Source organism: Pongo pygmaeus, chromosome 13 (assembly GCF_028885625.2).
Source record: "Pongo pygmaeus isolate AG05252 chromosome 13, NHGRI_mPonPyg2-v2.0_pri, whole genome shotgun sequence".
Classification (NCBI taxonomy): Eukaryota; Metazoa; Chordata; class Mammalia; order Primates; family Hominidae; genus Pongo; species Pongo pygmaeus.
In genome coordinates, this window is record NC_072386.2 from 90266642 (window position 1) to 90278679 (window position 12038).

General features: G+C 38.1%; 1 protein-coding gene across 1 annotated transcript in view; it reads left to right on the forward strand.

Moving 5' to 3' along the window:
- The first annotated feature begins 35 nt into the window (after positions 1-35).
- The window catches only part of STX17 (syntaxin 17), a 73558-nt gene continuing 61555 nt past the window's right edge, over positions 36-12038 (forward strand). Inside the window, exons 1-2 of the mRNA XM_054502123.2 lie at positions 36-96; positions 8581-8765. Coding sequence (XP_054358098.1) covers positions 8643-8765 — 123 coding nt within the window. The 5' untranslated portion in view covers positions 36-96; positions 8581-8642. The remainder of the gene's footprint in view (positions 97-8580; positions 8766-12038) is intronic.

Consider the following 12038-nt stretch of genomic DNA (forward strand, 5'->3'; position numbering starts at 1 on the left):
CGGGGCCCAACCCTGCCTACCCCTGGCGACGCCCCGCCCCGTCGCTCCTGCGCCTGCGCCGTGCGCACCGACCGGCCTCGAGCGCCCCGGCGGGAGGTAAGGGGCTCTCTGGAGGCCGTCTTTGGGGGCGTCGGGCCCTCACAGGCTTGGTGGGCCTGGCGCCCGTGTGGCGCGCGCAAGAGGCGCTGGGCGGCAAGTAGGGCATTGGATCCGAAGTGCGAGCGCCATGGTGGCTCCTCTTGTTTTTCAGAAGTGGCGGAGCCTCTCTCGGTTTCGTTTTTGGAAGCTTTATTAGAAGCTGGTATAGGGAGGCCGCAGACGATGCGAGCAGGACGGCCCCCCGGGGTCGCGGGGTGGAAAAGTTTCCGGCGCGCCTCCTGTCTCTGGCGCGCTGTAGGCCCCGGGTCGCCAGGGTCGCTGGCGTCTGGGTCCCGGGATAGACCCCGCGCATCCGTTCGCTGGTGGGGACGTTTGGTGTGTGTGGCGCAGGTGTGCTGTGGGTAACACTGCGAGGAATGACGCGACGCTCGATGGTAGTGAGGCTCGGAGGACTGGGAGCGAGAGCCCGGAAGCCCCTGCTCGCCAAACCCAGAGGTGGTTCGCAGAAGGTCCCACACCTTGGCTCCCTCCTTGTAGCTATCCGAGGTTCAGAGAGGAGACTTTACGTTGACTTTTCTCTCCAAATCCAGTATCTCTTCCATAAGTCAGAAACATTAAGAGGCGGGCCCGAAGAAATGGGGCGCCACTAGTATCCCGAAAAGTGGGACCTCTGGGCCGATGGAAGGTGTTCGTCAATTTTGGGGGCTGGGTTTTCTGAGAAATGGGGTCTTTCACTTATTAATAACCTCCTAAGTAACTTACTGGGAAACATGAGTATTATGGTAACCATCTCATATTAGTTGTAAGCACTACATGATAAAGTTTGTAAAGCACTTGGCACAGTCCTGGCACCCCTCTCTCCAAGTATTAATGCAGTGAATACGATTGCAGTTCTTTGACTTCTAAATGTTTTTACCTGTCTTACGTGAAACATCCTCTTATACTAAAAAACTTTTTTATTTTGAAATAATTTTACAATTACAGAAAAGTTTCAAAAGTAATACAGAGTTCCCTATTGCCTCCATTAATAATTTTTTACATACCATAGCGCAATTATCAAAAGCAAGAAGTTAATATTAGTGTAATACTATTAACTGAATTACTAACTTGTGATTTTTTTTTTCCTGTATTAATGTCCTTTTTCTATTCTAGGATCCACTCTAAGATCCGACATTGCAGTTAGTTGTCTTGGGTCCTTGGTCTCCTCCAGTCTGTGACAGTTCCTCAGTCTTTTCCTGTCTTTACACTGATAGTCTTTTTCTGTCTTTATACTCTTTCTGATCTTTACACTTTTGAAGAATGCTGGTCAGTTATTTTGTAGAGTGCCCCTCTAATGGGGTTTGTCCAGTGTTCTCTCATGATTATATTAAGATTATACATTTTTGTTAAGAACACAAAAGTGTGTGTGCCCTTCTCAGTTCATCATATGAGCATAGCTGATATATATGACTTATTGCTTGTGAGGTTAATCTTGATCACTTGGTAAGAGAGTGTCTGCTGGGATTCTCCAATGTAAAGGTCTTATTTTTCTCCTTATAATTAATTGACATCTTGGGGGGAGCTTTTAAACTGTACGCATATCTTGTTTCTCCTCAGACTTTCCCTTGCTAAATTTCACATCCATTGGGGGATCTTGCCTTCAGCAATTATTATGACTATGGTGCTCTAATGATGATTTTCTACTTTCCTCATTTCTTTATTAATTGAAATTATTCTGTAAGGATGAGCTGCCCATTTCCCATTTGTTTATTTGTATTCCGTTATTTATTTGTATCCATGTGGACTCAGATGTTTTTCTATTGGTTGTTATCCTACACTTGTGTTATTTTATGTTTGAAATTGTTCCAGCTTTGATCATTGGGAGTTTTTTTTCAGGTTGCTTTCTGTAGCTTTTCAGCATGCTTCCATCCTTTTTTTTCTTTTTTGGAACTTCCTAATTTTCTGGTACCATATGATGCCCCAGTCCTGGTACCATATGATGCCTCATCTTGTGTTTTCTGTGCCTCAGTCCTGATAATCAGCCACTCTCCAACAACTCGTAGTTTCTTTTTTTGGAGAATAGTATTTAAACACAAAGATCTGTGCTCTGGGGATGCTCATTGCTACTGGGGTAACATTGCTTCCAGGGCCCCACAGAAGACACCAGTCTATACATATGCATACCCATGCATACACAAAGATCTATATTTATTTCTGTATTTATCTATCCATATACTTTTTAAAAACAAAAGTTCATCCCAGTAGCTTTGCTTCTAGTCTAACACCACAGTGTTCATTCTAGTTTTGTCCCTTATTTTTAACTTCTTAATCTGACAGTGAGAAATCTGACTCTTGCGTTCTACAAAATATTTTCTTATTTCTTCAGTCCTGGTATACACATAAAGTAATTTCAGGATTTCTGACCTATATTACTGTGAGAAACACATTTACTAAATAGAGTACAGTGTAGTTCTTTTTGTCTCTAGCCTTATAGTATTCAGTTAAAATATTGTTTTCTAAAGTGGCTTAGATTATTTTTCTTCCTCACTTCTTTCAGTGTGGTTATGCTATTCATTTATAATACAGTTTATGTTTTTATAGTTTATATTCCATTTTGGAGGGAAAGAGTCTAAAGGTAGACTAATTGAAGCTCCATTATCATGGCTATGCATATTGTGCTATTTGACTAGAGTGTTAGGATTAGCAATTGTGTAGAAGAGACGTGTGAAGAAATATTTTAGTTCAGGCAGCATCTGTTGAACAACAGGTGTGTTCAAAAAACATTTTGATAGGAATGATGGTAGATATAAAGATAATCTCTTTGTGGTACGGAAGAAAAGAGGCAGTGTGATAGACTGGGAAATGTTAATGTTCGACAAATAATTGATACATTTAACATGTAATAGCCTTTTATGAGTTAATAAGAGAAAGACATCCCCTGTAGTAAAACAGATGCATATGACATGAACAGGCAATTCATGAAAGAAGAAATGCAGTGAGTACAAAAAAATAGTGAGAGAGGATGAATAAAATCTAGTACTTGATAGCCGAACAGGGTGACTATAATAATTCAATAGTATATTTAAAAATAACTAAAAGAGTATAACTGGATTGTTTGTAACACAAAGAATAAATGCTTGAAGTGATGGATACCTCATTTACCCTAATGTGATTATTACACATTGTATGCCTGTATCAAAATAACTCAAATATCCCATAAATATATACCTTCTACTAATATATACCCACAAAAATTAAAAATTAAAAAAAGAAGAAATGCAGCTGGGCATGGTGCCTCACGCTTGTGATCCTAGCACTTTGGGAGGCCGAGGCAGGTGGATCACCTGAGGTCGGGAGTTCGAGACCAGCCTGGCCAACATGGTGAAACCCCGTCTCTACTAAAAATACAAAAATTAGCTGGGCGTGGTGGCACGTGCCTGTAATCCCAGCTACTTGGGAGGCTGAGGCAGGAGAATCACTTGAACCTGGGGGGCGGAGGTTGCAGTGAGCTGAGATCGCACCACTTCACTCCAGCCTGGGCAAAAGAGTGAGACTCCGTCTCAAAAAAAAAAAAAGAAATGGAAATGGCTGATAAATCCACCCTGTTAGTCATTTAAGGAATGCAAAGTAAAGCAATAATGAGACATCATTTTTTTCACCAGTGACATGTCTAAGAATGGTAATACTAAGTACATTGCTTGGAATACGGATAAATGGACATCGTGTTATGTTTCTGGTAGGAACATAATAGGCATAACCTTTTGTGAGATATGGCTATATATATATTTTAAAAACCTTGAAAAATCTGTCTACCTAATAATTCTATTTCTAGATATTTATTTTTTATTTTTGTTACTTTTTTCTATTAATACACAATAATTTTACATATTTATAGGATACATGTGATATTTTGATACATACATACAATGTTTAATGCTCAAATCGGGGTATTTGGGATATATATCACCTCAAACATTTATTATTTCTTTGTGTTAGGAACACTTCAGATCTTCTCTTCTAGCTATTTTGAAATATGCAGTAAATTATTGTTAACTATAGCTACCTCACTGTGTTATTAAACATGAAAAATGTATTCCATCTGACTGTATGTTTGTACCCATTAATCAACTTCTCTTCATCCCTCCTGCCCCTTCCCATCACTCTACTCTCTACCTCCAGGAGATCAACTTTTTCCCCCTTTTTATTTAGAAATGGGGGTCTCATTATATTGCCCAGGCTAGCTTCTAATTTCTGGGCTCAAGTGATCCTCCTACCTCGGCTTCCTGAGTAGCTGGGAGTACAGGCTAGATGTTCCATCCGTGTTGTTGTAAGTGACAGGATTTCATTCTTTTTTTTTTTTTTTTTTTTTTTCTCCCTAGACGGAGTCTCGCTCTGTTGCCCAAGCTGGAGTGCAGTGGTGAGATCTGGGCTCACCGCAACCTCCGCCTCCCGGGTTCAAGCGATTCTCCTGCCTCAGCCTCCGGAGTAGCTGGGAATACAGGTGCATGCTACCACGCCTGGCTAATTTTTTGTATTTTTTAGTAGAGACCGGGTTTCACCATGTTAGCCAGGATGGTCTCGATCTCCTGACCTCGCGATTGGCCCGCCTCCGCCTCCCAAAGTGCTGGGATTATAGGCGTGAGCCATCGCGCCTGACACATTCTTTTTTTTAATGGCTGAACAATATTTCATTGTGTATATATACCACATTTTCTTTATCCATTCATCCATTGACAGACAGGTTGATTCCATATCTTGGCTATTGTGAATGCTGCTGCAGTAAACATGGAGCTGTAGGTATCTCTTTGATATACTGATTTTCTTTCCTTTGGATAAATACCCAGTAGTGGGATTGCTGGATCATATGGTAGTTTTATTTTTAATTTTTTGAGAAGCCTCTGTACAGTTTTTCTTTCTTTTTTTTTTTTTTTTTTAAGACAGAATCTCACTCTGTTGCCTAGGCTGTAGTGTAGTAGTAAGAACACTGTTTCTTGCAGGCTCACACTTTAGGGCTCAAGGGATCTTCCCACCTCAGCGTCACTGGGACTACAGGCACGCACCACCATACCCAGCTAATTTTTAAATTTTTCAGAGAAGAAGGATCTTGCTATGTTGCCCAGGCTGCCCTCAAACTCTTGGCCTCAAGTGATCCTCCTGCTTCAGCCTTCCAAAGTGCTGGAATTACAGCTATGAGCCACCATACCCAGCCCATACTGTTTTTCATAATGGATGTACTAATTTACGTTCCCACCAACAGTGTATAAGAGTCCTCTTTCTCGCTGGGCATCGTGGCTCACGCCTGTAATCCCAGCACTTTGGGAGGCCGAGGCGGGTGGATCACCTGAGGTCAGGAGTTCGAGACCAGCTTGGCCAACATGGCAAAATCCTGTCTCTACTAAAAACAAAAAAATTAGCTGGGCGTGGTGGCATGTGCTTGTAATCCCAGCTACTCAGGAGGCTGAGGCAGGAGAACTGCTTGAACCCGGGAGGCAGAGGTTGCAGTAAGCTGAGATCGTGCCACTGCACTCCAGCCTGGATGACAAGAGCGAAAATCTATCTAAAAAGAAAAAAAAAAAAGAGGCCTCTTTTGCTACATCCTCACCAGCATTTGTTATTTTTTATCCCTTTGGTGATAGCCATTGTAACTGGGGTGAGATGGTATCACATTGTGGTTTTGATTTGCATTTCCCTGATGATTAATGATGTTGAGCATTTAAAAAAATACCTTTTGGTCATTTGTATGTCTTCTTTTGAGAAATTTCTATTCAGATTCTTTGCCCACTTTTTAATGGAACTATTTGTTTCTTTGCTGTTGAGTTGTTTGAGTTTCTCATACATTCTAGATTAGTCCCTTGTTGGATGACTAGTTGGCAAATATTTTCTCCCTTTATACAGGTTGTGTCTTTGTTGATTGTTTTAAGGAAGTAATTATAGGCAGCAGTATGGATTTATGTGTAAGCAGGGTAATTACACTGTAGTTTGTAATAGTGGAAAATTAGAAACAACCTAAATAGCCAACAATAGCCAATTTGTAAAATTGTGAAGCATCTACATAATTATAGAAAATTATTTACATGGAAACATTTTTATTATACTTCATCACACTATTCAAAATAAATGTTTTATTTTCTTTGTTCTTTCATCCACCCATTTATTCTATGCGGTAACAGTTTATTCTATTCATTGCTCCATGCTATTCCACTCGTTTGGGTTTATTTGCTTTATCGTTGAAATATTCCTTTTAGTACTTTTAATGAGGGGCTTGGTAATAAACTCTCTTAGTCCTTGTATGTCTGAAAATGATTATTTTGCTTTCATTCTAAATGATAATTTACCTGGGAATATACCAACTCTCTCAGCACTTTGAAGGTATTTCTGTCTTTTAATATCTTGCTTTTAAAAGCAGTATATTATTGCTTTATGTCTTTTATCTCTCATTTTTTTTTTTATGATTCTTGTTCTTTAATGTTTCGCAATTTCCCTTCCATGTATTTAGGCAAATTTGGTTTTTTTTTAATGTATGCTACTTGAGGCTGATGTGCTTTTTCGGTTTGAGGTCTTACATTTTAATTATCAGTATATTCTCTTTGAATAATTCCTTCTTACCATTTTCTTTGTTCTTTCTTTTTGGGACTCCTACTTGTTATTGAGCTTCTCATTTTATCCTTTATGTCTTTTATCTTCTTTTTTATACTTTTCATCTTTTTATTCCTCTGTGTTCTGTGTGATTTCTTCCAATCAATAATTGTCTCTTATCTATATAATTTACTGTTTAACACATGTTTTGAGGTTTTCATTTCTAGAAGTTTTACTTGGTTTATATTCAGGCTGGCCTCTTACTGTTTCATAATATCTATTTTTTTAAAAAGATTCTATTCCTTCCTTTATGTTTTTGGATATTTAAAAATATACTTACTTTAATTTCTTTTTAAAATTATTTTATTATCTTTAGTCCATTAGCTATGAATTTTCCTGTTTTGTTGGGTCTGTGGATGGTCTCTTTTGGTAATGAATTTCTCCATATGTCCCCAGTTTGCATTCATTGTTGCACCTGTTTTACCCTCTTTGTTTTTGTACCTGGAGATTTTCCTTTTTTGCTTTTGAGCGCTTGTATCAAACATAAAAACCAAGTTACTAATGGGTAGGTATTGGAGGCAGTCTGTATAACCAACACATCAAGATTTTCAACTGTGAAAGAAAGGGGATAAATATTTAATGTTTTGAGGATGATAGCTCTCTGAGAATCCCTTGAAACAATGGACTCTATTCTCCAAAATAAACTACATTCACTTTTTTTTTCTTTTTTTTTGGTAGAGATGGGATTTTGGCACGTTGCCCAGGCTGGCCATGAACTCCTGGGCTCAAGTGGCCCCCCCACCTTGGCCTCCCAAAGTGCTGGTATTACAGACATGAGCCACTGTACCCGGCCCCTTCATTCACAATTTTTCATAAAGATTCAGGGGGTCCACAAAGTCTGTACGTGAATTCCTATCTTTATAGACCCTGGACTAAGACAGCATAACTCAGCAGTATTAACATACTCAACTTAAAATTTTTTAAACATGGGTGAGGTTGTGGCTAATGAAATGGCATGAAAGCATGGTGTACAATGGTGGCTTTCAAGCTTGGTTAAGCTGTGAAGCCCATTATTTATATAAGCTCTGATAAGCTCCAATTCATAAAATAGTTGTAAGTAAAGTTTCTACAACTGAAGTAGGGGGTGGAGTCCTGGAACCTACTCACCTCTAGCCCCTACCCTTGTACTCTGGCCCCAAATGCATACCCTTGGACTTTCTGGAACACTAGTAGGAAACTACTGGTGAAGTGGAAAAAGTATTTCAATGTAATTTCAGAAAATCTGGGTTCTTATTCCAGCTCTGTCACTGGTTATTTGAATCAGTTGTAGGCAATACTAATCACTTTATTGAAAATGGAAGAGGCAATTTAAAGGACATCAATGAGAAGAGTTGCATATTATGTTATAATATATTTGAAGTTGTGTAATTACAGAGTTACATTATGATGACATTAGAGGTGAAGTTTGATACAAGCATCAGTGTGAAGCCGTATGATACCTTTTTTAAAAAGGTTATTCAATGTCCAAGATAGATCAGAAAATGAAAACTTGGACAGTATACTCCTAGTTTTTTTAAAAGTGTTTATATACATACATACATACTTACATAGAAAAAGACCTGGAGAGACGTATGCCAAAATGTAGAGTACATTTTGTACTCTTTGTAAAAGGTGAGGAGATGACTGCTGACTTTATTTTATTCTTCATTTATTTATATTGTCTGAACACTCTAAAATATAATTTTTGGAAAGAGAAAAAGATTTAAAAATCAGTGGTTTCATAAAGATAAAACAAGTGACTCATGCTCAGCATTAAAAATATTTATTTCTATTTATTGATTTAGGATAAATTGTAAAACTAATTGTTGGCTTTTAAAAACTGGAAACTGATTTGAAAACATTCTTAAAGAAATATTTTTCTTCTAGGTTTTTCTATATGAGTGGAGAAGACAGCTGTTACCAGGGAGGTCATACAGCATTTTTTTAGGATGTCTGAAGATGAAGAAAAAGTGAAATTACGCCGTCTTGAACCAGCTATCCAGAAATTCATTAAGATAGTAATCCCAACAGACCTGGAAAGGTTAAGAAAGCACCAGATAAATATTGAGAAGGTGAGCTGTTTCATTTACTACCGCAAGAAATAGTTACATAGTTTGATTTATATTGGTTGTTCATTTCAGCTAAATTTAGAGTATTAGATAAGAGGCATTGCTGAAACACCTAGCTCCTATTGATTTAGCAACATTATGCATTTTTTAGCTGGTTTTTCTGTTCTGCATATATACCTCTCATACATTCCTTTTTCTGGGAAGGGATATAGGAATAGAGTCTGTGCTTTTTTGTTTGTTTGTTTGTTTAAGAGACAAGGTCTCGCTCTGTTGCCCAGGCTGGAGTGCAGTGGCATGATCATAGCCCACTGCAACCTCAGACTTCTGGGCTCAAGCTATCTACACACCACTCTGCGTGGCTAACTTATTTTTATTTTTTTGGAGAAACAAGTTCTCGCTTTGTTGCCCAGGCTGGTCTTGAACTCCTGGCCTCAAGCTGTCCTCCTGTTTTGCCTTCCAAAGTGTTGGGATTACAGGTGTGAGCCGTGGCGCCTGGCCAAGTCTATACCTTTTTAATTGTACATACTGAGGTTTTAGGCAGTTAGTAATTAAGATACAAATTGATTGACGGTGCACTATAATGTAAAGGCAGAGAACTTTGGCTAATGTACCTGCCTTAATTTCATTTACCCCTTGGCAAGTTTTTGAACTTTGAATGTGTGTCTTTCAGTAACTCGTATCCTCTTTAGGTGTACATACATTAAAGAAGTAAATCATTGTGAGATATGAGGGAATTTCCTTACTTCACTGCTTCCCTTTGAGGAAAGCTCACAATTGACAAATACTGCCTAAGTCAGTTGAGGAAATAGGTAGAGAGAAGATGAATTAGTCTCAGGGACTATGATAGAGGTTGCATAGAACCTGCCATGGTCTGGTGAAGTGGTTGTGGCATTTTTGGAAACATCAGGTTTACTCAGTACTGAGCATTAATTTAGCAGATTATGTTGTCTTATTTGCTGTGAGACAGGTCAGTGATATTTTTTGCTTCAAAAAGACTTTTCCCAACATAAGTCTTAAGCTGCAGAACCTCCATTTATTTATTTATTTATTTATTCATTCATTCATTCATTCATTCATTCTTTTGAAGGTTGGGAGTGGAGGATATGATCATTAAGCCTTTCAATATAAACATTATTCATTACTCAACTCAGTAGCATATAGAAGTCAGAAAAGCGTACCTTTTTCTTCCATAGATACCATCTGTCTTTCTAGAATTCAAGTCCTTTTAAAAGTGGAGAAAATCCGTTCTGAGAATATTAAAATGAAAAGTTTAATGCAAATATTTGAAGTCTTTCTAGAATTTAGGATTAGTATTTTGTCATTCTTGAATTTCTTTCTTCTTTACTTACAAGCAATAAGTAATACTGTGACTTTCAAGGATGGATAAGGAGTTGTTTAGTAAATGGGTTCTTTTTAATATGAATGGAAGCAAATTAAGGCCATTTCTTTCCTTTGTTGTCCTACTTTTCCTTTGAGGTTTGGCATGTCTGTCTTAGATTTCCTTTTTCTTATGTTTATTCTATACAAAAGTGCCTGCTGTCAGTACCCTCAGATCCATGCTACATGTACCACCCAATCAGTCATCAATGGAAAAGCCAGGTGGGTGGGGATAGAATGGTTATATGACTGATTTTATTAGTTGTGTCAGAGGTCACAAGAAGATTATTCCAGAGTTACATCCATCCGTCTCTGCCAGACATTTTTTTCTTTAGCATTTTATGAAATTTTTACTTACTGTGGAATTTTTAGACAGTATCAGAATAGTTATAATTATCATGTAGGTGATATCATCTTAAGCCAAACAGTGAATTTTGTACTGATCTGTTTTATTCCATATCCTTGATAATTCCACTGTCTCTAGGATGTCTAGCTTAATTATAAAAGCGACTGTTTTTTTTTAATCTATATAGGATTGAATAGCTTATTTTAATAGATATGTTATGGAAATGTAAAAACATTTAAAAGCTGCAGGGTTTACTCTGGACAAAAGAGTTAAGAACTGAGTTTGGACTCCAGGTGTCTGACAGTGCCTCACTTTCAAAAAGGCATATTATTCTTAGGGGAAAGGTGTAGAAAGATAAAATATTTATTATGCTGGACATCAGTCATCCAATATGAATTTAAAAGAAGAAAGTCAGACTGAAGGGAAATTGAAGGTAAGCCTTAATGGAGTGATTCTGCAACATCTGAAAACAATGAGCGTAGTGTGCTGTGGACACCTGGAGCTGTATTCCATAGGTCCTTCATTTTATTATACATGATAAACTTGATTAGAATGTAATCCTGAAATTTGAAGTGTTAGCATTCAGCTTTCTTGGCTAATGTAAGATAGACTTAAGCATTGTTAGTAGGAATGACAAGATAGTAAGCCTGGAACATAATTTTCTTTGTTTCGTATTGTAGGGATTTGGGGAAAAACTTTGACTGTGTAGCACATACTGTATTAGTTATATGGATAAGGTACAAGAGGCAGAAAACTCAAAAATCATGTTAAATAAGATAGACGTTTTTTGTTTTGTTTTGCTTTTGTTTTTAATCTCATAGTAACAGAGGTAGTCCGGGGTACAGTGGCCGCTCAGCAATCATCAAAGACCCAGGCTGTTTTTATCTTGCTCTCCCATCCTCAAGTTGGTTCTACCTTGTGTGTAAAATGGCTACTCCAGCACCAGCCATCAAATCCACATTCCAGCTTGGATGGAATAACCAGAATCATACATTTTCTATGTTCTTTTTTCTCTCAGTGCATTTGTTGTCTCTCTCTCTCTCTCTTTTAAATAGAGACAGAGTCTCACTCTGTTGCCCAGGCTGGAGTGCAATGTTGCAGTCATAGGTCACTGTAATGTTAAACTCCTAAGTTAAAGCAATCCTCCTGTCTCAGCTTCCTGAATAGCTAAGACTTCAGGTGTCCTCTACCATGTTCAGCTAATTTTTAAATATTTTTGTAGAGACGGGGTCTCACTATGCTGCTCAGGCCTATCTCATCTCAAAGCCCTGGCCTCAAGTGATCCTCCTGCATTGGCCTCTCAAAGTGCTAGGATTACAGATGTGAACAACCATGTCTGGCCTCTCCTTTTCTTTTAAAGAGAATTGTTTTCATTTTGTGGATGCAGTATCATAACATCTTTCTATAGTTTTTTTTTTTTTTTTTAAGTTTTCTTCTGCTTCTTTGTCCTGTTTTTCCCAAGTCCCTTTTTTCTTTCTTCTCTCTCTCTTTCTTTTGTTTCGGCGTATAGTATTATAGGCTTTTCTTGGCTAGCAGTTGATATTTAAGAGTAC